This window comes from Falco punctatus (assembly GCF_963210335.1).
Source record: "Falco punctatus genome assembly, chromosome: 6".
NCBI lineage: Eukaryota > Metazoa > Chordata > Aves > Falconiformes > Falconidae > Falco > Falco punctatus.
This window is the reverse complement of record NC_137585.1, coordinates 14,076,393-14,104,062: the sequence shown is the minus strand read 5'-3', so window position 1 is coordinate 14,104,062 and position 27,670 is coordinate 14,076,393. Positions and strand designations below refer to the sequence as shown.

Below are 27,670 nucleotides of genomic sequence, written 5' to 3'. Positions count from 1 at the left end.
GTGTGAGATCTGGGTTTAGGATTCATCTCTGAAATCTGGAAAAAACTGATAGCTTTGTTTCTGCTATGATAAATTGCAAGCAAGGGCATGCCTGTTTTGAAGCAAGCTTATGTTCTATAGGCTCTGTCCCATCCGATCCTTTCACTGATTCCCACCCTCGCCCCATCCTGGACAGGAGCTTTAATCTTTTTGTTTGTAAATAGATCTTCTCAGACCTTTCACTGCTTCAAAATACTGCCCTTATGCTGAAGAATGTGCTTTGAATTCCAACATAATTGCTTAAAAAGTGTTTATCTGCCAGAATACTTTTCTGTCCTCTAGGACGAAAAGGCACCGAATATCAGATAGCTGCTCTGCATGAAACAATTTTTAGGCAAGTTCTCGGAATGAGTTGATTATCTGCTCTGAGCAGAACTGAGCGCGACAGCACCATATCAGCAGCAGAGAAATTCTGCGCTGTTTGTGTGTGCCTGAGAGAGGTCCTCAGAGCATTGCACCAGCATTCCTCAGTTCCAGGCTGCTGGTGATAACTGGAGCTAGCTGAAAACCAAGTAGTGTAGGTATTGTTAGTGCTGTGCTGATGCCATGCATCTTAAGTTTTGAGGGATTTTAACCAGGGTAAGCTGCATAAAAATGTGTTAATGGGAGAATGGTAACAGCATATGTTCATGTCAATGGGTGCTCCTGCAGGTCTTAATCCAAATCAGCGTCCAGATGCGCTTACTGTTACACAAAGGTTTAGCTCATTTGCAGCTCTTAATGTTATGAGGTTGGGTAAATTGCAGTGATGATAAGCTTGAATCCTCAAACAGGAATTTGCTTCCAATTTTCTGAAAAGTGTTCAGGTGTAGTGAAACTGCTACAGATACTCTATTCAGAGCAGAACTTAAAACATTCTTTTAAAAGCAGTGATGAAAGATGACTCTATGTAAATTTTTTTAATACAATGCTTATTATAGTAACTTGAGCATTTTCTAGTAGGATGTTCAACATGAATATCATGTGTCTAACACCTGTTCACACCTCCTTGAGGGAGGATGTGTGGGAAAATATGGACTATCTTATTTTAAACATTTTTCAAATACTTCAAATGTCATGTACTTACAAGGGAGCTATAAAAATGTTTCTTGCTTTGAGCAGAAGAGGATGAAAGCCTGTGATGCTGTTCAGGTAGAGACAACCACAGTGAATCTGAAACTTTCAGTGCTTTTCCCCTGCCTGCCAGGAGCATTAATAGTAACTTGGGTTCAGCTTCACTCAGTGTTCTTTTAGTACTCAAATGGATTTGGACCTGATCAGCTATCATGTGTATTTTTTAGTTAATGAAAAAACAATTGCTCTTGGCCCACTGCTGCCTTATGAGTTGAGTGTGGCCTAGGAATAAAGTGCATTGGAAAGTACATTCTAATCTGTCAGTGTGGAAGAGAAGAAGCATGGGCAGAAGAAATGGCAATGAGTGACCTTAGAATTCAGAACTCTGTAAAAATAAAAAGAACATCAGTCTTTCATAGATATTAAAAAAAAAAAAAAAAAAAACAAAAACAAACCCAAAACATAAGGGTGTGCATGTGCTTCAGAAACAAGAAATAAGGAACCTAGACTATATATAGATTCCAGAGATTATATTTCTTGCAAAAGCCAGATAGGGTGGCATCATTTCATCTTTGATGAAATAACAAGGTCTGCAGGAGAGCATCACACCTTTGAGCAAAGAAGGATACTTGATTTCTTTGTAAACTCTTGGAAGGTGAAGGTATACTGTGTTTAAAAAGCCACTGAATTATAAGCTGTAGGAGTTCATGCAGTACTATAAAATCATGTTGATACTTTGTTATGAGAGATCCTCTGAAAAGAAACAGGGAAGAGATCAGAAATTCCTAGCAGCTGCACTGTGTAGCTTATCCCTTCTAAAAAGTTGTTAATTCAAAGTCACTTTCAAGTGTTTACAGGAAAGGAGATGCTTAATCAAATATTTTTGTTTTCCTGAAGAAGAATCTGAGTAAAGTCGGGAGCTTTGAGGACTTAGGTTTGCAACAGTATTCCTGAAAACAAAAATGAATGGATATCAATTAAGCGATTTCTACTCACTCCAGAGAGGCTAGGAGGACCAAGTCTTTCAATTCTGTCCTCAGTCAGTGAAACAAAACATGAGATGTTTCTTTGCTCTGACCTGTTCCTAGTTCTGCACTCAACTGTTTGCAAATTGGAATTGCACTGGAGAACAGAGGCTGGCTAATTTTGAGGGTATAGAAAAGCAGGGGAAGGTGAGGTTCTCAAACCTGCCAAGGAACACTAAATTGATTTTCCTTTATTCTTTTTTTTAAATGGAGCAGCCATGTGTCCTTAACCATTTCTTGATTCTTGTCAATATTTATCTGTCTATTTATTTAATTTCTTCCCCTAGAATGCAATGGCAGCAGCAGCACTGTTACTTTTGGTCCCATTAAAGAGACTGTACCTTGGCAATAGGAAAATGACATGGGTAAATACTCAGACCTCTTCAGGATGCACCTTTGCAGAACCAGTTAGTTTGAAAATCAGAGCATTTAGGGCTTATGTACTGGCATAGGAGTCTTAACGGTCTGTGGCCTATTTTTGATACTTTCTTTTTTTCCTCGTACCTTATCATTTGGAATGACTGGTCATTCGGCAACATATTTTAAATTAACAGGAAAGAGAAACAGTTGTCAGCCATAGAACCTAAATAGTCTTTAATGCATGCCGATATTGACTGAAGGAGTCTCTCTTTCACCTTTTGTGCTTCTCTTTTATTTCCTGTTCAGTATCTTTCATGTTGCTGTTTTATTCTGTAAAGAATTTGCATTCTGCTTTCACTGCTTTTTGTAGTTCTTAAATCATGTTGCACTGAATGGTGTCATTTCCAAATTGCCCCTTGTATTTTATATATGAAAAATAAATATTTTAAATATGCCTGGAAAGTGTGATGGAACAGCAAATTTTTACTAGACAGACATCATAGCAGAGTGAATATTCAGAGCTCACCCAATCCATTTAGGAAACCATTGCTAAGTTTTATTGCCTATAAACAGAGGTCTCTTACTGTCTGAACAATAAGTGTCTCCACACAGGCTTGGTTGTAGGGATTTGATTGTAATGTGACTACAGTTGGAGAAATGTAGCTTTTAAATTGTATCCTGGAGACTTTCAAACACGATGGCTACTAAAATTAAACCAACAGGACTAGGAAGGAAAGATAATCCTTCCTCTCTTCCCACATCGGTGCCCTCTATATTTCTGGAGGAGAAGGCATACTGTTTTGTTGAAGATATTTTGTTGTTGTTGTTTTGTTTTTGAGGGTTTTTCATGAGCAAATCCTGTAAATTATTACACTGCATGGAATGAGAGTAAGTGTTATAAAGCTTGAACCATTTTCCTTGTCATGCAGGGTAAAAACATCGTGAACTGTTAATAGGTGACATTTGTCAATTGAAGTTCATATTCATATTAACTTTTTGTTTCCTAAGGGAGAGGAAGTGGGAGAGAGTGGTTCTTGAATGGACCCACAGTCCATGGGGTTAATTCCCGAAAAGCAGCTTGAAAAGAGCATGCCTCAGTTGCTTGGAAAAAAATAAGAGAATTTAAAAATCTGAACTTCCATTTATTTTTGTATTTGGGGTTTCTGTTTGCTTACTGCTAGCATAATTAAGCTACTTAGGTTTTACAGCTTAAATAAACCAGATGTTAATTTAAACAGACTTTTTTTAGCCATATAAATAAGAGACAGCCCTGATCTTAAGAGTTGCCAATTTCCATGTATGATCTTTGCTTTGTCAATTAGGCTTTTTTGTATGGGGGATTGGTGCCAGTACTTTGCTGCCACTGTTAAAGTAAAAACTATAATTACATTGTCAAAATAATATTTATAGTATTTTTGGGGAATAATTGTGGGAGTGTGACAAATATATTATACTCATCAAACTTTTATGTAAACATAAGCATAAGTTTTTTATTTGAGTTATTGGTGTTGTTTTTGGCCTTTGTGTTTTTCCAATCTGTAAAAATAATATTGGGATTTTCATGGTCTTCGTAGCAGTTGCAGAGCGTATGCCCTAACAATGAGTTGATAGGCTATCTGGTAGAAGTAAACTGCTATTTGCACTTGTATTGGGATTTTGGTTTCATGTTTCCATAGCTTAAGAAAATTCTATGTTGGTTTTTTTTTAGTTTTGCTGTCCCCTAATTATTATTACTCAGATCATTTTACTACTTTATGAGACAGGAAAGTTTTAAATAATTGGGTTGTTCTCTTGGTACCATTTGGGGTTGTTTTGGTTGCTTTGCTCCTTTCTGTTTAGCTCATTAATTTTTGTATTTTTTTTTAATTGAAAGTGAGCCTGAGTGCTTTTGAAAGGTAACTGTGAGCATCTTCCAGAAACGTCTGTGCTAGGAAGCAAGTATGAGGTTTTCTAACAATAGACAGTTGCCCCTTAGCTAGTTAACAGTTCAGGCAGGGCTTAGGCATTCTTGCTGCTGGGTGATGGTAAATTACCAGAGGCAAAAATACTTCAGCTCTGCTGCTATTTAATACTGCAGTTTAAAGTTTACAACTGCTCTGTCTGTGCTGTGTTTTGGTGAATATTGCTACAGCTTTTTAATGAACTGTCTGCCTTCAGAACATCTGCAGCAAGGATTACAGTTGTACAAGCTTCACCCTTCCTAAGCATGCCAACCTGATGCCACCTTCTGTGAGCAGGAAGGTTCTCTTGGTCCTCATAGTTTGGTCCAAAATCCATTAAAGGCTGTGGAAAGACCCTGATTTGGGTGGGCCTTGGTTCAGGTCGTTGTTCCAGGTCTTTGTTCTTTGCCTTTTTTTCAGAAACTACAAAATAGGGAGCGAACTTTTACACTCTTTCAGCTGTCCACAGAGAAAAAGAGCCAAATCTAAGACGAATTAAACTGGTGAATTGTCCTGGGTTAGCAAACACTGAATTCTCTTTAGCTCTTGTGTGTGTAGTATTGCCCCTGTCTGCAGTGGTTAACTCTTGCTCCCTGCACTGACAGTCCCACACTTTGAATCTTGTGCAGTGTGTACAGGCACAACTAACTGTGACCCGCACAGTTAGTACAGTGAACTGTATTTATGTGATAGCAGTAACTGTCATTTTGAGTAAATGCCAGTGTTACCATTATTTTCAGCCTGACGTGTCTGTGTTCATGCTCATGGCTTGGCTGTGACTTCTGGCATTAATATGGAAATTTTACATATGCCTGAATTTGGTTTTCTTATTTTATAACACCTGGAGTGGAGGGAGGTTTGAGGACAGCAAGTTCAGATCCATGGAAGAAAGGCAGCTTTAGGACCAGGGACACTATCTAAATGCAACATTTTCTTATCTTAATGGAGGAGGGAGTGGGCCTCCAGCTTACAGCAGGGCCTGGACCATTATTACTGCCCTTGAATAACACAGCAACTGTAGTTATGGGATCTCATGTCCGAGTATATTAAGCTCCGGCTTGCTGTGTTTCTCCCTTGTTAGTCCTGTGAAAGACCCCTCTTATTTTAAAACTTTTTCCTAACTCTAGTTTAAATGTCCTACCGAGTATGAATCCAGTGGTTCTTGATAGTGGGGGTTTTTATACCTTGGGCTTGATTCTCTACTTCAGTCCTGATGCTTCTGCAGTGACTGACTGATTTAAGTGGAGCTGAGCTGAATTACTTTATTTACTGTGGACTGTGAGTATAAAAGTATTTTATTGCTGCAGCTCGTTAAGGTACAATTTGAACTACAGACCAGATCCTGCCTAAATGAGATTCATCTGTCTGGTACTGATGACATGGATGGCATTGGAAGAAGACTTTGAAGTAGTGACAAAAAAGGTGATGCTTTCCAACAATTCAATGTTTGTTGCACTGGTGCTCAAAACTCCCCTTTCCATGGTACTCGTGGAAAAGATTTTGATGGCTGTACTGGGAGACAGTGACAGTTTCAGAGTCAGTGTAAATCATTTTGCTCCTTCTAGGAGAGAGGCTAACTTGAGCTGATAGCCTTAAGTTATAAAAATTATTAGGTCAGTGGGCTGTCTTGTAGGTTTCCCTTTTCTTGGTGCTGGTACTGCTTTTAGGCAGTGTGTATAGCTGTTTTGTTTTTTTCTCTTGCTCCTGCAATTTGGAGGCTTTCTAATACAGCCTGCAAAGATGTTGCTGATTTATGACACATGCATAGTGGTTTTATAATGTGGACTGATAACCACTTGGAGCACAAAGGAAATGGGAGTTTGCTGATGCCTATTTAATTAGAATGGGTTTTGGTTACATTGGTTGAGTCTTGAAATGAACAGTGATGGCTATATTTCTGTGGAACTTTAAATACAGTGTTCTGTAAGCTCCCTCCCTCCCTCCCTCCCTCCCTCCCTCCCTCCCTCCCTCCCTCCCTCCTTCCCTCCTTCCCTCCTTCAGAATAAATATAGGTGAATCCAAACGGCAGACATCAGTGTAGATTTAAGATGGTTGCCATTGGCTGACTATAAAGGGGTGTGTGTGGGGGGGAAAGTTGCTGTTCTCTTCTGGATGGGAAGTTTGTTCCCTGCCTTTTCCTTTTGGTGGAAAGGCTGTGGCGGTTCCGCTCTGCTCAGGCACTGTACTGAATCGGCAGCTGCACAGGGCAGCTCTGGCGTGAGCCGGCCATCACATTTCTGATCAGCTTACCTTGCAGCGGCTGCTCGGTGGCCGTTTCCAGCTTCCCTCTATGCCAAAGGCAGGAAGAGGAACTGCTCGGTACCTCGTAACATGCCACCAGGCTTTGGCCAGGGAAGGGCAGGCATCAGTGGGGCTTGCCAGTTTTATATACTGACTCTTACAGATCCTGTCGTTATTCACAATTACGGGCATAGTGCAGGTCACATGCTTCTACCCTGTCTCACTGCTGTGATGGAGGAGAAGAGATAAGGGGATACATTTATTGTAAAGATTACATTCCTACAGGATATGACCGGATCTAGGTTGGGTTTGATTTTCCCAGCAGAGACATTGCGATCATGAGATCAAGGTGGGAAGAATGGGGCAAACAAACTTTAAAGTTGAGACCGTCCTAAATATAATGTAGAGGGAAGAAGCTTAACTGTTTTCACATGTACTGAGAGGAAATGCCCCTACTAGAGAGTCTCCCGCAGAGGCCCAAGAATGCTGTACTTCTTCCTCCTGAGAAAGTGAAGATGGAAGGGGGTTGGGAAGGAGCCAAAGGAAGTTCTGGGCAAAGAGAACAGTATGAGGCATCTGCTTGTCTCTGAGTAAACTGTCACCTGTTTGGATAAAAATCCAAATACTGTATAATTGTGTAGAAGTTCACCATGGCATTCTCTCGGCCTTTTGATTATCATTGCCATGGCACAACTTCCAGGCTCTCCAGTTACACGAGCATTCTTCTGGTAGAAAAGGAGAGGGCTGTCTATAAGCGTGGCTTTCCAGTCACAAGCTACAGAAATATTTTTTTTTCCATTTTGCGCATCCTTTTTTATTAGCAGCTTTGGGCTTGGAGAGAAGTGCCTCATGCCTATCCTTAGCTTTTCAGTGAGAATTTTAGGTAATATTGGCCGTGTAGAAAGGAAAAGTTACAAGATTTATACCAGGAGACATCAAGTTCTTTCCTTTTCTTCCATCCTCTGGGCATATGTCACGTGTGAAACAGAAGAGACTGTAACAAGGCAATGAGAAGAGGCAAGCTGCCTTTATAGGTATAAAAAATATATAAATAAATGGTAATGCCCCAAAATGTGGATGATGTAACTGTTGCTGTATAGTAATGTGGATATGCAAGTAAAAATACTAAATGTAAGTTTATTTGTTGATCTCTGTCTATTGCAAAAGGACCACGATCCATTTATTGGGCAGATACGGAATATAAATGGTCCAAGGTGGGGGAAAAAAGGTCTGGTATCCTTTCCACAGACTTACAGAAAAAGATCATTTAGCTTTTCTAGGTTAAATAAAAGCTCTTCAGTGGAAATTTTGGTTTATATGAAACAACATCCACAGTATGCTATCAAAAATAATTGGAGAAATTTGCTCATAATCATGGTTAGCATTTTATATGTTAATAATTTTTTTTCTGTGTTTTGGTTTATGTTTTTTTTCCAGACCTGTACAAGGTATCATGTAGTAGTGTGTCATATAGTTAGATACCACGAATAACATAGTGGGTGGCCAATCCTTTTTATTGTTTTTTTTTTTGGTTTCCTGGCATGGTTTAAGTCCAGATTGAGACTCCCCAGTACTCCAAACCTGCTGATTTTGCTACAGCAGGGTCTTTAAAGAGATAGTGTCTGTTAGATTTAGGCGTGACTTATAGGTTGATTCAAGAAAAAAGATTTTACATCCTAATGCATTCAGGAAGCTTATAAATGCAGTTCCCAAGTCTGCAAGGACTTAGACATGTTTCACTTCACATAGGAGAGTACTCTCTGGCATGTATTTTTGCTACTTGTGTGGATGTAACAGGAGTCCTATTTATTATGCCTTTAGACTTTAACAGATAATTTATTAAAGAAATGAACACACTTATGATGAATACTTTCTAAAAATAAAATGATTCAATTAAAGTACCAGAAGATAAAGTGAGTGGTCCTGTTGCTGTATTTAATAAGCACTGCTAACGCTGTATGAATTTGACTCAGTATGAAACTGATCTCATGTCAGGCAGTGGGCTGTCAAACTGACTTTCTAGTAAATGCACAAACTGACTTTCTAGTAAATGCACAAATGAACTTTTTGAATCTACCATGATGAGATCTCATTAGAACTTAATTTACATCAGAGGCTAATTTGATGAGTGGTCTGATGCTTTTTTCCGTCTTCCTTCTAATTCATTTGTATTTCCACATTTTTAATAGCATGGTGGGGATTTCTCTTGCCTTTGAGTCAAATCCTCCTTTTTAGTCAGAACAGTGTTGATATTTTGACTAGATGTTTATCTTCCAAGAAAAGAATGGTTGTTGAGTCAGTGCACATAATGTTCTGTTAATGTTAGAGCTGACATTTTTGAAGGGAAAGAAAGAAAAATTGTGTTACTTTCTTTTGGAGGTAGAGGAGATGAGGAGTGGGAACAGAAACTTACTAAACACAACATTCTTGGTATTCCACAGATGATAAAAATGGGTTACTAGTCTGCACTGCAGCAAGTGCAGTGTGATCAAGGTGGAAATATAATCGGTAGCAAGACGTTCATTTTATTTACAGAAATGAAGTACTAAGCACTATTTTAATAACTGTAAATGACAGAGCCCGTATATATATTGTGCATTCAATTTGAGTAGTCTAGACAGACTATTTTCCAAGGAAAATACATTTTCATCAGTATTTGCGGTATGATTCATGGTGGTGAAGAGGCAAATAACTCTTTATGACTGGAAGTTGCTTTAACTCGCAGCCACAAGGAAACAAGTCAATGACCGGATGATAGTGGTGGAAACTAATGATTTATAGTAATAGAGGTCTACACCTTATGCTGAGTTGAAGGTTTTATTTTTCCAGGGATGGCAATATAACACAAAACATTCTGCCGTTGTTTACAAACAACCAGGGGTGGTCTGTGTAATGGCTTGCAGTCCACAGTTTAGGTTTGCAAAGCTTGCAGGCAACTTAAAAGGTGTACAAGCTGTTGGGAGGCTGTAATTTGGTTTAAGTACTTGTAAATCTTTGTGCATGCTTCCCCCCCAGTGTAGAGGGAGCATGCCAGCTTTATCTTTCATGCATAGTTAATGGTTAACAAAGCATTAAAGAGAGATATGCAAATTCACTAACCTTGTGTTTGCAGTCTGGCAGGTGATGTTGTACAGCTTAGCTTTGATTGGATTTATTTTGTATCTCTATGTAACTCCAATAAAGGCAGAGGATTGTGCTTATGACTATCTCTGTGCTGTCTGCCCCAAGTAAAAAAAATGGAAATATCTTTTCACGACTGTTGTTAAGACTCTGCAGCTGAGGTCAAAGTGATTTTTCAAAGTGATTGGTGAGCAAGTTCACAGGCTCCTCCCGTTCTTGATGGGAGAAAATGTAGAGGAATTTGGAAGATAAATCTGATTATTGTTAACTCTATCAGCAAAAAAACTCATCTTCTGTAAGGAAGACATGAAAATGTGTATGAATATAAACATTTAAATAATACACACTACAGCAAAATATGTTTTACAATAAGGTAATGGTTGTGTGTAGACATGTAATCAGGAAAGACAGTGGAGGGGACAGATTGCAGCTGATAGAGGCCTACCAGCAATAAACTCTTCTAACTTTAGTACTGGAACATCAATAGATTTTTTTGTAAGTATTATCACCTAACCATGTGGAGCCGAAAGAAACAATGTGTTATGTTTTAAAATCATAATGCTTAATATATTTGTCATAATAACTTCACGGGTTTAAGTTTTCATCTGATACACAGTCTGATTCAGCAAATGATACTGTGTGAGATGATGTTTTTGTGAGGAGCAAGACACAGGGCCAGGCCTGTGAAAGGTTCGTGTGTGTCCTTCAGACCATCTGGGTAGTACTGCAGTATAATTGTGAAATGAAAAGTGTGTGCTAGAGCTTGGTTCAGGTAGCATGTGATGGTAAGAGATTGAAATGAACAAATGGAGCTGTGGTCTTGAAGGTACTGAACTGCTGGAGTGCGTTTAAGCCATCCTCATGCAGCGCCATAAAGTATCAGCTGCCCCACCTTTTGCATGGGTGGCATTGAGCGACTCTAAAAGGTCATTTTACATGTAGCCAAAAATCTAGGTACCAGAAGTTTCCCCTTAAACACATTACCTTATTGTATAAAGAGGTTATTTTTGTAGAACCTAGAAAACTCTCCATAGCCCATTACAGGCTGGTTATGAAAGCAACATGTAATCTGAGTATTTGCATTTGCTAAAGGACATCCTGCTTTTATAGGAACCATTGACAACTCAATGGGGAAAAAATTTCTTCAGCTCTAGGGTCAATCTATATATCAGAAGTTACATCTTAGTATGTGTAATTTGACAGTGGTTGACCATCAGGTTAAAAATAGTCTTCCTGACCACACACAGTGTGATATTTTTTAAATTAAAATTTAGCTGTGCTGATAGAATCATTTGTAAAAGTCAGTGCTTATAGACAGCAGCAGCTATGGAGTGGATTAAGATGTTAAATAAATCAGTCCTATGGAAAATAATACTTTTTTATAATTATGAGTAATGTTTCCCAAATACTAGCTAATGCAGCTGGAAAGAATGCTTGACAATTTATTTAGCTTCATAAAGATCTGTAAGTTTTCAGGGAAAAAGTGGAATAGTCTTGGTTTTTTTTTTTTAATTCTTTTCTGAAAAAGAGGAAGAAAAAAAAGGAAAACACATGGCTTATTGAATGGATGGCAGCAGTTGCATTGTAGTTGTGACAGAGCACATAAATTGATTGGACAGATTGTGTGCTGCTGTGTGTACTTTATTCTCAGCATAGCTCCATTAGTTACTTCAGATGTTTGTAGTATCACATCTTTTGAATTGCCAAGATTCATCATGTGAGGCTATACTTGCATGGGGAAATGTTGCATTATCAAGGCATCTTTTTCTGCTTAGTTGTGAATAGATACACTAACTTTTGTCTCACAGATTATTTGCTTACCCATATATTGATTTGTGTCCTTTAAAATAAAAATGTTAACCACTACTGGTTAAAAACAAGCACTTACAGATGAAGCTGGTTTATTTCCATGGTACATCCACAGAATCGTGCCCTTTTCTGGGATCCTTATTGCTTGTTCAGGACATCAACGACTGAACAAGGGCAGTGTTAGTTGCTTTCACAAAAATTAAGACTCCAGTGTGTGATGGCTGGAGAACTTCTAGATATTTATTATTGTATTGCAAATGTGTTCATAGCATTTCATCCTTGTCACAGTAAGGATGGCTACTTTTAAAAGATCTTTAACTTTTTATATATCTACATAGTCTGTAATATTTTTTGAGATCTTGATCTTTTAATGACCAAGGTGTAATTGATAGCTGAAGAAGGTCAAGCAAAATTCAGGTAAATATTGGAGTAAAATCAACCAACCTCATGTGTCTCTGAAAGATCTTTCTCATAGTAGAGTAGGTAAGGAGTTCACTAAAAGAGCTAATACACTATTCCTAGGATTGACTGCCTTGTTAGTTTTTTCTAGAAGGGAAGTATTTACATAAAATGTCTGCTAGAAGAGTTGCGCGCCCATGCTTGCTGTCCTTCAAAAAAATTCTGAGTCAGCAGGATGGGAACCAGATGGATGGGAGAAGCGTAAGCATAATGACAAGCAGAAAATAATAAAAAAGTGCAGATGTGCAGGGAGAGGGAACAGAGATATTAAGAACGAAAGCATAAAGGAGGACATGATTCAAAATACATTATGGAGAGGACATACATATTTTGGGATTAAAAAATATATATGGAAAAAAAATATTACTATTCCCTAAGACCAAGTGACCTTGTTTTAGACTTGCTTTCTTTTTGTTCTCAAGAGGACATATGCCAAGACCTCTGTAGGAAATCTGCCTGCCAGCTGGCACAGATTCAAAGAGACCTAATTTTATATTTGCAGAACCTGGGAATATCAGCCACCTCCATCCGTAGTAGGCTGCTGTTTGTAATATCTGTTAAACTGCATTATAACATTTAATTTTATTTCTTTTCCAACCTATCAATAATGGCCAGGCTGTTGAGAGCTGTCAATAGGGCCAAAGAATTGTTTTGATTTTGTGACATTTGTGGGTTCATGCTTTTTTTTTCTCATGAATTATGTACTGGCTTTAAGTTTTCAGGGTTAGAAATGAGAAAGTACTGGGCACATCATCATATTATATAATGATTTGTCCGGCCAAATAGAATTTAATGTGGCTGGCAAGGGAACAGATTCAGTTCTTTTGCTGTGGCTTTACCTGCTGCAACAAAATTTTCAAGCTGTCTCTGGCCAGCTTAGGGAAGGTGCCAGGGGAATTCTCTTAGCAGCAGGCAGAGCTGCTCTTGCAGAGTTCAGGTGATGACAGGCAGACTATTTGTGTTGATTTAATATGACAGGGAAAGCCACCTCAGGTCTGGAAGAGGCAAAATGGCTACTGCTATGTGGCAGGCACTTGTTCAGCATGGGTCTGCCTCAGTTTCTACTGACTGTAGCTCCAAGCTTTCATTGACTTCAGCCTGTCTTAAACCTTTACAGTCAATTAGTTCTTGTAATCACTAGTAACCAATGTTTCATATTCGTATAAGTCTGAGGAAAAAAAAGTTTGTTTTGGGTATAACTCTAATACATAGCGTACAAATTATTCTAGAAGAGAATGCAAGTATTTATGTACAGTAGCAGTGAAATACTGTGCCCAGAGCCTAATTGAGGTGGACTCTGCAGTGTATAGCTGTAATACTGAAGTTTTGTCATTTATATGAAACTTATTAGTGTTTCTTTGAATTCCTGTTAATATATTTTTCTGGGTTTTTTTCAGCTCTTCGTTGTAGTCTCCAGTTTCTTGGAAACATTGCAACAGGAAATGGAGATTCCCAGAATAGCATTTGGAAGTGTGCTTTCCCAGATCTCTTCTTGTAAGCATGGATGCGGGTTTTTTTTCTAATGTAATTTCTGTGGTTATAGTCAAATCTTTTGTACATGATAGCTGTGCTTCCACTAGCACCATGAAGCTTTGAAAAATAACTTTGAGAATGGGATGGTTGAGACCATATCCTGTAGCTGTTTTTTTTTGTTAGTCAACTGCAGGGGTCAGGACCTTTAAAAAAACCTGCTTGTTCTAAACTAACAGTAAATTGATTTCATTTAACAGAAACGTGAAGAAAACTATTTAAAAGTATGGGCTTCAAACATAAGCTTTATTTCAGATGTGTTTTCAAGTAGTTATATTACTTTCCAAGAACACAGCTTTTTCTTTGTCCACTTTGCTGCTGTGCAGACCTGTCAGTATTTGTGAGTAAGCTGGAATCTACGGAAGTGAATTAATCTTTGTCTCTTCCAATCATTTTGCTTCCCCTCCTAACCTCACCAGAATATATTTCTGGAGGTTTGATGACATATGTGTAATGAAATATTACATAAATGATTTTGTGCAGATGCACGACAATATTGTTTATGTGTTTGGCCAAATTTTTCATAGTGAGCTAGTAGCAAAGACACATTCATTCGATTTGATGACCATTCTGTGTGTTTTTGGAGCCCACTTGTCAGCACTGGATATAGAAAGCCCTTATGATAAGAGAAGCAGACAATTATTATGGTTTCACCCAATTTTAGATCTCCAGTTAGCTCAAATTTAGCATTAGTTTTGTAAATTGCCTGTTAAGTTTGACCTTCACCTAAGAGTTGGATGTTTTTCTTTGCAGATGACTTCTGTCCCTCTTAGGCAATGACAAATTCATGATCCTCTAGAAGACAGTAAAGAACAACTCCTCAACAAGCTGAATGCCACTAGTCTGTTTTTCCAGGGTCGCTTTTAACATGCTGTCTTCACTCTTCTCTTTGAAGGACATGCTTAACGTACAGTGATGAGAAAATTGTTGCCTATTGTTGTATGGTTCTGTTCACCTGCCTTAATTCAGAGAAAGTGAGAGAGCTACTGGATCCTGGGAACTTGGCTGTGGCTCTTCATGTCCTGAAAGTCTACAAAGAGCAGCTGGAGTCTGAGTGGTCGTATGTATCTTTAGATTTATTTTTTCCCCCTCTTAATTAGGTGTTTCTCTAGTGTAAATCTCTGTATTAAAATATCTAAATTTGTGACACTGCTTAGTAGTAAATGAAGATCTATTCAGAAGTTAGTAATTTGGTATTATGTCCAGGCTACTTTCACTGACTATTTTGATTGCTGCTAAAATAAAACTACATTTTTGTTGAGGATATAGACAGGAATTTTAAAGTCATGGTCTAGAATGCAAACGAATTTGTATTTGTATGTTGGTTTGTGGGGATTTTTGAAATAAAGTTAACACAGAAAACAGTCTTACAGACTTCAGTTAGTGGGTCATGCTAGGAAGACTTGTATGACTAATGGTCGTGAGCACTATATAAAATGTAGTGGGTTTTTTCTTTTTTACAGGTCTGTTGTCTAGTGCAACATGCAGTCATTTTTATACCATAACAGAGGTGTTTTATTTTGTTAATATTGCACGTTTCATTTTTGTACTTTAAGAGCACCTAATCAGTGGTTTGATGCCAATGAGCTTTGGTGTTTTGTGCTAATGGGCACTCTTGTAACTATTGCTGTCAGTTACACATCTGAGAAATTCTCTGCCCTGCATCAGCAAGGACACGCGTTCAGTTAATTGTTACATCATGCATTCCAGGGAGAATAAAAAGGATAGTTTGTATGTTCTTGTAGCATTGTTTTGAAGGTCATGTTTAAATTAAAAACTTTAATTAGGAAGAATTGTTGGTGTTTTACTAGCTATTTGGAAGGTCTCTAAACACAGTTAAGATGATTGAATGAAAAGCAAATGCCATTTAATTGTTTGCTTTTGTACTGAAAAAACAGTTTAATATTTGTTAGTGGCTGGGGTTTTTTCATAACCAGGTCAATTTGCTTAGGACATAAATAGTTTTCAGAAAGCAAACTCAAAGTTTGATGGGCAGGTGACCAGACTTTTTCAGAAGTGACAAACTGAGTCTTTAGTTTTGCCATCTGTCAATATAAACACGTGAAAGATTGCTTTTCAGATAAATATCTTGATTATCCTTCTTTTTCTTTGTATTGAAGATATACCGAAATGAATTTTGACTGAGATAAGAAAGCCGGGGGAGCTGGAAGAGGTTGTCATGATGTGAAATTTATATTTTAAAGGTGATTGCAGAATAAATGCAGTATCCAAATAAATGCGGAGGTATCAGTTTCCCCGATCTTTCTCATCTGAAGTGCATTCTGTTGATGTTACAATGAAAATATCTTACCTCCACTATGAATGTTTGTTGTGGCTGGGAAACTGTCTCTCTTCAGCATACTCTTGAAATTAAAAAGGGGCAAACTTCTATACAACATGTAAGACCATGATGAAGGAAAAGAAATGGGTAGAAAAGAGGAATTCTACCATAAGGCACTTGCAGAATGTTTGCCCTCTGATTCCTGTCAGAACCTGAGTTCCTCATAAAGGGAATATACAAAAAAGCATTGGAATATCTTCCAGGCATTAATTAGATAATACATTTGGGGGTTTTTCATGGTACTTTATCATTGCCTAGTTAAGTCTCAAACTGCATTAGCGGTTTTCCCAACTGAAGGAAAAAGTAACGAGTTTGTAGTATAAGCTTCTTGGCATTTTATACAGTCACCTTGAACCGAAGTATAAATGGAAATCTTTTAGTAATGTTGGCACTGTTTTCAAGTCAACACAAGTAACATGCATTCACAAGTGCAAAATCTAAACCAAAACTGTACTGCAACAGTGCAGTATCAGACATTGAGTAGGTATTCAAATGGCGTTACCTTGGAAATGGCAAAGATAATTCCTTGCTAGGAAGGGGCTGATTTTTCTGTCTCTTTGTAGCTCTAGAGCCCTTTTGTGATTCATCTTGTTCCTGTTTCCCCCATTTCTTGATCCCAACTTCATTTTTTCTTCTACTCCTCCATTATTTTTTTTTTTTAATATCTCCCATCTCAAGAAACACATTTACTCTCTGGTTCTCCCTCATATTCATCAAGAAAGTGATTTCCATCCTGAAAGAAACTATGATATTTATGTATTAGAATACTTTTAATATCTTTGGTCTACTTGGTGCAGAGAGGAGGTAAGAAAGTAACATTTTCAATACTTTTTTATTTAAAAAAAACACCTGAACACATTGGTGTAAGAAGTTTATTTTTTGTATTTTCAATGGAAATCTGCTAGTGTGTACCAGCCCTTATGCAGCACTGATTTAAACAAAATCAATTTTTTTTCCTGACTTTAGTTATGATTTTTCTTTCTTTTTTTTTTTTCTTTTCCTCTCTTCCAGTTGGCCATAGGTCAGTATGTTACACTAATGTAATGCTTTTATCTTAGACCATACATGCATCTTGTGAGCATGTACTGCATGGTGTATTTCTGTGTAGTGAAGGGTTTGGAGGAGCCTACAAAGTTAGTAGTCTTGATACAAGTAGAACAATCATTGTAAAGTCTTGCAATACCTTTTTTTAATTTTTTTTTGTTCCCTCCCCCGCCCCCCACTCTCAAGAGGTTTTTTCTTGTTGGCAGTACTAACACAGCATGTATTTCTTAGGCAACAAGTTGTTCTTACTTTAGCTTTAATTACAGAGGGTATTTGTTTAATCCTGTGAATGACTACATTTTCACAAGGTACCTGCAGCTTGTGTATTGGATTCTTCTTTGCATTTTGCTTTCATTTTCCCATTTGTAAAGCACATACTGTAAGAGTGTTTTAAGAGTATTACAACTGATGTCACACAGGTGAACCTCCCAGTCCAAATAGTCTTCTCTTTTTCTGAATTATTAGAATTGGTTTGTTTTGAAGGAATTCTTGAGTTGAGTCTGAAAGCCTGTTTCTTCTATTAGCGTGAGTCTTTCTACTGTGAGATAAACATGGATGGTGTCCTGGTTTTGGCCAGAATGGAGTTAACTTTCTTCTTAGTAGCTGATACAGTGCTGTGTTTTGGCTCTGATGTGAGAACAGTGATAATAACGCACTGATGGTTTTAGTTGTTGCTGGGTATTGTTTATACTAAGTCAAGGATTTTTTGGTTTCTTGGGACCTGCCATCAAGAGGGATGGAAGGGCACAAGAGACTGGGAAGGGACACAGCCAGGGGAGCTGACCTGAGCTAGCCAAAGAGGTACGCTCTACTGTGAGATACAATCATGTAATGTAGTGATGCCTTGTGTTGCTTGCTTGCTTGCTGTTTTCCTATTGCTGAGCAGCAGGAAGCAAGCTAATCAGCTCTTGTGCTGTCATGTCCTGCCTACTCGAGCTGTTTTCTCTGCTGGTTCAACAAATGTAGGGTAAAGCTCTACAGATGTCAGCCACGTTGCATCTATTTTCTGTAGGAAACTGTTGGGAACTTTTTACTGCTCTCCATTTACTAGTATGAAGTGCTGCTCTGTTCCTGTGATCAAGCAGAGCAGGCACTGTCCAGAAATGGCTAACAAATACTTTGCTGTGAACAGAAAACAGGATTTCTTGTTTTGGTAGAAGTAATGTTATTCACTTTGGTTGTGACTTGTCTTGACTGTAAGATAATTTTTTTTTGACAATAGGTGAAAATCTAAGGTTTGTCCTTGGGTCAGTGTTGGTCCTGACATGTAGTAACGCTGTCTCTTTAGGACAGCTTTTGAAATTGTCAAGGTTTGCATGTGCCTTGTGCTGATAATGCCTATTCTTTCATTAGAGCCTTTTATTTCTAAACTAATTTTGGATATTGAATGGATTACAGTTTTCTGCGACTAGGTGTTTGAAAGAGAGACACAGTTGTTGCTGCTTTGGCGATATGTTTAGAATAAGTTTAGACTCTGGTATATTGCTGCTTTTGGTTTGGTGTCGATTTTTATCATCACATATAATCTTCCCGTTTTTAACTAATTCTTGGTTCATTACTAGAACACTTTGTTTCCCCTCCTCATCGCAGATCTGTGTTACTTTCTGATCAGAAGAATACGCGTGAGAGATAGTTAAGTAAAAGTGCATGAAAAGGTTTCTGTCCCTTTTCTTACAAAGTCAGAGCTAAGCTTTGGGACGCCTCTCTGGCTGGACTGTAGAAAAAATATTTGGTCAGCAATTCATTGAAAATTTGGAGCTGTACTTCAGTTCTCACTGAAGTACATACCACTAGGATTGCTTAAACGAATTTACATAGCCGCGGTATTTGCAACAGAGCCAGTACTTTGTTGTAAAGATTTGGGTCCCTTGCACCACAGCTAACAAAGTGCACAGCAACCATATTTAAGCAGCTGTGATGGCATTATATGGTTAGAGCTGAAATACAAACTGTTCTTATTTCAGGAGGTTATTCTCGCCACTGGACTCACAAATTACTGAAACTAAGATGTTCTTACTTTTAAAGTTAAAAATATTACTTAATTCCTGCCTACCTTCTTGTCTCTCAGCTGGAGCATCCGGTTTCTTATTACACTGAGTAAGAAGTGAATGCCATGTGTGTTTATTCCTCTTGGCTGGGCTTTCTTGCTATCAAATGCTGCTTTTAGGTATTGAAAACCTTTTTTGAATAACCAGGCGAGTTTTGGTTATAGCAAAACTTTTATTCACTATTTTATTCCCTTTTCTTTTATTGTGCACTGAAATTTATGACTTAATGTTCCACTAAGTTAGTATCCAATGAATTCCACAAATAAACACTTACAATGCTCAAGTTATTTTTGCAATTGCTGCCCTGAACTGTTAGGACAGACAGAGGACATCCAGGGCAAATATTTGAATTTAAGTCCACTGGTTGAACTGTAGTCTCTGCCATGGGGTCCTCACTACTCCTTTTGGCTAGCACATGTTGAGTTTTCTATTCTTCACCTATCACAGGAGGGCAAGCACATCTTTAAAGTCTTTTTTTGGTGAGTTGGCAATTCATCCTCTGTTCATGATCCCACATTCATGGTTAGAGTCCAGTTTTCCATCTCCAAGCTGGAAAAGTCCTTAGGGAAGGTTCAGGAGGAATCTCTTTCCAACTGTGACGCCTTTGGATTTTCCCTCCAGTCGCACAGCAGTTCTGTAGGGAGTTTTTGTCAGAGGAAATGTGAGATTATTCTGAGCAGTACCTCAGCTCCTTTTTTAGAAGCAGCTGTGGGTAGCAAAACTTTTGCAGTTCCTCTGTCTGCCATAAACCCCTCTCTTAGTTAAAGAGAGCAGAGGAAGCATCTTTAAAGGCAGGATATAGCTTTTTAGAACTTTCCTGTTCATTTGCCTACTTTTCACATCACAAGACATTCAGTAGAAGACAAGGATCTTCTGCAGGGGAAGAGGGGATAGCTGAAGTGTTGGCTATGTTTCCTGAGAGGGGTGAGTTATGGGAGATAAGGCCTCAGTTTAGCAACTTCTGAGTCTAATCAGTGGTGGGAAGCCAAGCCATCCACTTCTTAAGCAGTTTTTGAAACAGAGCTATTTTGCAGATCAGGATAGTAAAATTTTGAGACTGTAAGCACTGATGCATTTTTTAAGAGTTTGTGATTGACAATGTAACAAAAATTGCCTCAGAACTTGGAAGAAAGGGAGGTAACAGTGCAGTGGTGTGCATGCATCTATGTGTGTCTTCATGAGTGTACACTTTTTGTTATTTTCTGTGGCATGCTATGAGCTAAGAATAGGTAATAAATTTAAAAAGGAAGTCAGTTCTATACGGATTGCCCTGGTCAAATTTTGTATTCAGTCCTTGTATGATCATACCTGTTTATTCAGACCATCTGGTCTGAAGGCTCATTTCATTAAGCCTGTGGTTACTTGTAAGCATCATTAATTGCTACTATCTTTGAAATCTGTGAAGTTGCAGAATGTAATTCACACATTTAATACATACTGTCTTGATTTAAGAACTGATAGCTCTTCCTCTTGCTCTTTTAGAAGCTTCATTCTCTAAACAGCTCCAAGATTTTTGTTAATGTTGCTACCTTTGCCATCTTTAATACTAGAAGCTGAGTGGCTTTTAAAAATAGTATTAATTAACATATATTAGACAATGTATTTTTAAACTCCTTCTAAATTTCTAATCAACACAGCTCCTGAACTTGTTTCAGGTTAGCAATCATGTAATCTTGAATACTAGGAGCTCTTCCCAGTTTGCTGCTGCTGGTCTAACTCCCAAGAGCAATGATCTGAGGAGGCAGATTGTGTATCTCCAGCTGAGGTTCTTCAAAACATTGCCTGCCTTGGCTGTATACCCCTTTGTTTTGTAGCTTTTGGCTAAAATCTTAGAGCAATAAGAAACTGGAAGTTTTCAGGACTGAAAGCCGTTGAAACTTACCTGTCTTGTCCTGAATGTTTGGATCTGTAGTTGGGCTTGCAAAGTGCCCAGAGCTTCCTGCTTTCAGAAAGTTTCAGGGAGTATGATGTTACAGAATATACTTCAAAGCATATGTCTTTGCAAAGACACTGGCTCTGCAGAAACAAGTTAGTTTCCTTTCTGTGATTTGATTTATGGCATACACTAATTAAATGATCCTATCTCCTTGACAGTTCTTTGCTGTGCAGTTGTCTTCTAGAAAACATGTTGTTCTTTGCAATATGCAGCTGCTACCTAGGCTATTAGCTTAAGAATACCCTCTAACTTTGGTGAAAGACTTCCATGCTGCTACAGCCTGGTGCATGGGTGACTGACCATTCCTGTCCTGTTGTTAGTCCTGAGACTGTCCTTTAATATAGGCTCGCCCTTTCAGGGGTTGGTTACTATCTGTTGCTTCCAGCTTGCTCTGCTCATGATCGCTGTTGTGTGATTAGCATTCCCTCTGAAATACTGCCTTGCACGTGGAAGGTTTTTAAACCTCTGAACTTCATGTTGCTTCCAACTTCTTGTGATACTTTTTTTCTTTTAGTATTACTTAGTTCCTTTCTATCTCTCCCCTAACAGCAGAAGATCTGTCTCTTAAACTGTGATTGGTTTTTCTGCTTGATGCATCATTTGTTTCTGCTTCCTCCACCCTTATGTTTTCATCCTCTCTTTCTATTCAAAGGGATGAGCACAGTTTTCAAGCCCTCGTGAGACAATTTGTTTCTGTGTATCTTCCATCTTTCCAATATACCTCTGTAATGGTGTGCTGACATACTAAGTTGAACATATTTTACAAATGTAAGCAGATATACTTACTGCATAAGCTAATTCTCTTTTTTCATTGCTGCTTGCTTTCAACAGTTGCTGCCTACCGAAGGATGCTATCAGGGAGTTGGTCATATCCTTCATTTGGGAAACAAAGCTGGAATACACTGTTCAGTAACTGAAATGTATTTCCTACGCACTCTATACCAGGGTCTGAAGAGTCCAGAGTCCTCTGTAACAAACTCCTTGCAGTTCCAAAGGAAGAAGCAAGCAAAGCAATATCCTGCATCATATGTGCATTGTGCTGAAAAGGCAGTGCCTTTTTTTTTTTTTTTAGTAAAAACTCTTTCTTAAAACATGCAGAGCACTATGCCTTAGATCTGGCAAATTGTGGATCCTTTACAAAAGTCATTCCTCTGTTTTCCCACACATCCACATCCACTCCCTTTTGGGTTGGTATTAATCAACAGCAGAAAAGTGTGTGACAGTTTAGAAGCTACTGTATTTAGAAGAGAAACCAGCACAGAATGCCACACGAGGTCTATTTTAGAATATTGAACCTGCAAACATATGTGTTTTGTAAAATAATTAGGAAAAAGTAGTACAAAATTACATTATAATTTATCCTAACCGCGACCAATGTGTATTCTAAAAGCTGTTTATTTTAGAAATACTTTGGTGGTTCCATTAGAGATGAGAGTATAGCCTGTGTCATCAGTTTTTCCAAGCGTGTGCATGGGGCAGCGTAGCTACTATGGAAAGAAAAAACAGGTTGTATTTTTGATTCCTAAAGAGCAAGGAACAAAAATCCTCCATTTTAAAATAAGAGCCATAATACTCTTTTGGCTTCCAGAAAAACGTTATTAAGAGTGTGGTCAGCTGTTTGGCATTGGAAGTAAGATTTTCTGAACATCCACTTTCTCTTTTTGAAACCACAGCTCAATGATGACTGTAAAGATTAGGATGTGGGGCTCCCCCTCCCCATTTTTTGCCTTTGGTGATTTTTGTCCTGGCTTATGGAAAGAAGTGTGGACAGAAACTAGTGCTCCTGTGGCAAGGAGTCTCGCCCATGGGCACAGATTTAAAGGCAACGATGGATCTCCTCAGTAGAGTGCTTGTTGCTTAATTGGTATGCATGTGGTAGAGAAACCAGAAAATCTGACTTTTTTTTTTTTTCTTTTCATTTTGGGCTGGCAACTCTCTCTCCTCTCTGACAGTTTAGGGTGTCCCCCACCCCCTTCTTGTACTCTTCAGTAAGTAATTCTTTTTTTTAATTCCAGGAAAGTTGGAGTTATGTTGCAGGTTCCAAGTTCAACTGTGGTTTTAAATAGTAATGACAATTGAAAAAGTTTCCTTAATTGTAAAGATCTGAGCAGCTTCTACTTTCTGTTTGCAGTAGCAGTGTCTTGGCACAGATTTTCTCTGTCTTTCAAAGCCCAGTCTCACATGTTTGTCTTGTCACCCTTTCTTGTATATTTTGTGGAGAAGGAGGAGCAAGAAGTGATTGTGTTTCTAATAGTCTTCTAGTTTTTTCTTGTTACCTTTTATGGAAAAAAAAAATTCCAACTTCACACATAAGTAAAAATCTATTGTTAGTGCCTTTCAGATGTAGCTATCAGATTGAATGGGAGTGTCTTCTGAATCAAAGAAATGTTACAGACAATCTGAATTCAGTCTTCTAAACCTGAGAGTTGACTTGGTGACCAGTATCGTGGCCTGTAAGGGGGATGCATTCATTATGGGTAATGCCTTTTGAGGATGGCAGGATATTCACTGTTGTGCTTGATTCAGCTCAGGAGAGGAGTATTGTGGTCCTTGATAACTTTGGGTTGAGCCTTAGTATGGAAATGTGTTTCCTTGTTCTTTTGAGTGCTGGTGTTTGGGGTGAATTACCTAGTTTCTTTGATCTTTGTGACAGTGCATGTGTTCCTTTTGTTATTAAATAGCTTTATACTTGTTTCTTAGTTTTGGTAGGGTGCATATTTTCTTGTACAAGGACAAAAAATACCTCTGCTTCTAATATATGTTCTGGTCCCATACCATTTCTCATGTGGCATAATTGCTTTTTTAGCATCTACAAAGGCTGGTGATTATGGCTTTGAAAGGTTAGCTGTCTTAAGGGTTTTTTTTTCCTCCAAAAGTGTGGATGATTTGTTGCATTTGTTTGTTAAACAACAGTAAACATAGCTCTTTTGTTCTTATTCAATATTTTGGATAGAGTGACATTATTTTAGGATGATGAAAAATGCTTTTGGTTTTGAGATTGGAAGAGAAGTTTGCTTATCAAATAGAAAAAGACATGATGATTCTCTTCTAAAAAATTCCTGGGGGTTTTCTTCCTCATTTTCTGAGACTGAGGACACTGTTCTCTAGACTTGTTAATGGGATCAAATCAACTTAATATTGAGCATGACATTTGATTATAAAGTTGATTGCTTACACCCGGCTTTGATTGGAGCAAGCTTAGTGGTCATTTGGAATATACTGAGCACAAATGTAGCTTATACTGTTTCATCTTGGCTTCTTCTCAAGTTCAGTTTGGTACAATGCAGTCCTTGTGCTGTTGTAAAGTCTTTGAACTGAACATCTCCTGTGTTTATCTACTATGTAAGCACTTGATTTTTTTAGGATTTTAGCCAAACAGTTTTTAAAAAATCAAGAAAATTGGCATATTTAACACTGTTCATTTGTTACTGTGTTACGCTTGCATAACAACTTTAATTTTCACCATTTCCTTCAGTGAATTACAGTGGTCCTCAGTATATCCCAGTGGTTCTACTGTTGGCTCCCAAAGAGAGTTTAAATCTCCTACCAAAGCCTTTTGTGTGCATCTGAAATGCCATATACAGTTAGTATCCCAAAGCTGAAGTCTCTTTTTATTTCAGAGTTGTGGATGGTCTTACTTTTCCTCCTCTTCTCCCCTACCCCAAATGAAAAACAGGAGAGCTGAGGACTAAAGATATATTTAATTTGCTGCGCTCTTGCTTAACTGCCACCAGAATTTCTGGGCATGGTAGCAAGAGCTGAAAGTGCTTTACTGCACGGCTGATTCTGTTATGTCTTGGTGATGCTCTTGAAAGATGTGCCAGTGCCCTATTCTGTGTGACACAGTAATGCAGGAAGTGGATAAGGTAAAAGAGAAACTTAAATACAGAAGCAGAAATTTCTAAGGTGTTACATCATGTCATGAAACTAAAAGGGTTAGAAGGATATAAAGAGGTCTGTGCTCTTTCATAAGCAGAAACGTTATTCTGAAATACTGCAAACTCCTCAAGCAGTAGAGGTCTAGTCCACAGAATGTGAAAGCGGTGTGTGAATAAATACAAGAGTGTAGACCCAAGTAACGACTAAAATACAGGACTTTCACTTTGCAATAGTAATCACTAACGTGCACCTAGTAACATTAGATCTTTTTGTGATAATTATTGATCTCTTTCTTTAACTACAAGACAAATAGTCAAGATCTCCTTGAAGTAATTTTAGTCAAGAAAATTAAGATTTAAAGTCTTGGTTCCAACTGCAAAATTGAAAAATCAGACAAGACTGTTTCCTTAAAAGCACTTTTACTGTACTTCATTATCAGCTGGATGGCTTGTATGCTGTGAATTGTCAGTTCAGGAACTGTAAAAGTGTTCCCCTTGACTACCCTGCTGATGGCTTGATTCAGTTGTTATGATTGAGTCTGTGCTGCTCAGTTGGAATACATTTGTGCTGTTGACTTTGGGGAAGTCTGTAGGTTCAAATTTGTGTTGAGAAACTCTTGAATCAATGTTACACTGCTCAGAATGCCAGAAGTTGATGATTCCCTACACTTATACTAATTTTTTTTCCTTGAATGTATGTACAAATGCATTAAAAAAAAACAAAACAAAACAAAAAAAACCCACTGCACTAAATAGTTTTTCTTGTCCCTCCCGCTCTTAAAAAAGTCTAGTTTACAGTAACTGAACCAGATGCTGGCTAAGTCCAGAGTTACTGTTAGAAATATAATAGCTATTAATCTTTTGGACCTCTTGTTCTCCTATTTTCCCAATTGTCATTGAGCATTCATCCAAAAAATACTTTATCACAGCTGGGAGGCTTCTGTGTTCTATCTTTCTGTTAGCTACGTAGTAGATTACAGATACACAAAATAAAAAGCTGTCAGCAAAGTGAAAAAGGAGGAGGAGGTGGAAGGAATATTGAAATCGCTTGGTTTTCATATTATTTTAGCTATTCTTTCACAGTAGCTTCATCAGCTCAGAGGATACTCTGAGATTTTTTGACCTGTAATTATTTTATGTTTAATAGTTAGACATGCTGCTTTAAAAATGCATAATTTAGTATGCGTACACCTATGCAACATATATAACACTCTCAGTACTCCTAGGAATGTAATTTGCAGAGAAAAATATTTTTACATACTTTGTTTTTTCCGCATAATGCTGCAGGTAGGTGCTTGGGTTGAAATTAAATAGCTAGCGTCTGCTGTCGACTGCTGTGAATGGTGCTTGGGAAAGTGATCGGTGTAAATACTGGATTTAGCACAAAGGTAGACTGACCATACCTACCTGGCTTGTAGAGTAAGGAGTTAAGTTTGGTTATCAGCTTAGGTTCCTATTACACAAGGAGGGTATTTTTTGTAAGTTGTGAACAGTGTTTTGCTGCCTTGCATCTGACAAGTTTCTGTTTGCTTTGATGCTTTGTTACAATATTTTTTTTTAAAGAGAAATTATTTGCACTTTTTTGACTGTTTGGTGTTCATAAAGTGTTGTGACAAGTATCATAATAGTTTTCAAGCTTGAGTTTGGGCTTTTTGCTGACATGCATAAACAATTGGTTAAGCATTTTATTATTTGAATTGGGGTGTGCCTTTTGTATAACTGGCAAAACACTAACCAGTTTCCCTTCAAGCATTTGAGTTAAAGTGTGCTGAATTGATGGGAGCTGGCCATTGCTGTATTAGCAAAACTACTGCAGAACAATGTGCGATTATTTTGTGACAACGTGTATCTATTAGCAAATAGACCAGAAGCGTATCACATGGTCATCTACAAGTAAAAACAGCCATCACTATTTGGAGTAAATGTAGATGCTGTTTGTGTAGCACCAGTAACACTTTTTTTTTTTTTTTTTTTTTTTTTTTTTAGGTTCTTGATTGTTACAGACCATTTGCTGAAATGTCCGGAGTTGGTAACAGCCCTCTATGCCAAACTGAGCAATCAAGAAAGGTAACCCCAAAAACCAATGTGGCTTTTAGTATTTAGCATTCCATATAGAGTATCCTGTTCACATGATTGAAAAACTGTGTGGTTTCATAGTTGGCACAAAATCTCTAAATACATGTTTCTATGTCAGTAATGGTTTTAAATTGGTTGGTTAACATTACAGCTTAGCCACAACTGGCAGTGATTTATGTAGGGTTGCAGAATCCAGGTTGGCGCCATTACTTGGTAAAGAAATACTTAAAAAAAAATAAAAAATAAAAAAATTTCATGCCTGTGTCTTGATTTCATAAGAGCACCACACCCTGCAGTGTTTTGCAGCTGTATTTGAAATGTCCTCAGCTGTTCATACTCCTGTTGTAATTACAAGAAATTAAAAGGAAGCCTTTACTAAAGTTGGAAGTGTGTCTAATACTGGTTAGCAGAATCTGAAAAATGTAGATGTACAGATGCCCATGTTTACTTAATCTTTTAGTATTTCCACTATTGAAAACATAAAATGCTTCAACAAACCTTAACCCTGAAATAAACTGGCTAGTTTTCCTTCAGGTGTTTAAATAAATCTATGCTGAATGGATGAGAAATGGCCACTGCTGTAATTGGAAAAATGCTTGTTTACAATTGTGTTAAATGAGAATTGGGAAAGATGAAAAATTTTGTTAGAATAATCAGTTTTGGGGAATCCTGCACTAGAAGTCTACAGCTTCTGCAACTACTTGAAGATTTTGAATCTTGTTTATGTATTCAGCATGGCTGCTTTATTCCCCATTAGCCCAGGGGAACTGC

At 37.9% G+C, this 27,670-nt stretch overlaps 1 protein-coding gene across 6 annotated transcripts in view; it reads left to right on the top strand.

Moving 5' to 3' along the window:
* ATXN10 (ataxin 10) overlaps positions 1–27,670 on the top strand; it is a 142,788-nt gene that overhangs the window by 13,953 nt on the left and 101,165 nt on the right. For all 6 annotated transcript variants that reach the window (XM_080393369.1, XM_080393368.1, XM_080393370.1 and 3 more), the window contains exons 4-6: positions 13,444–13,540; positions 14,472–14,636; positions 26,810–26,890. In XM_080393369.1, the coding sequence (XP_080249495.1) occupies positions 13,444–13,540; positions 14,472–14,636; positions 26,810–26,890 (343 nt within the window). The remainder of the gene's footprint in view (positions 1–13,443; positions 13,541–14,471; positions 14,637–26,809; positions 26,891–27,670) is intronic.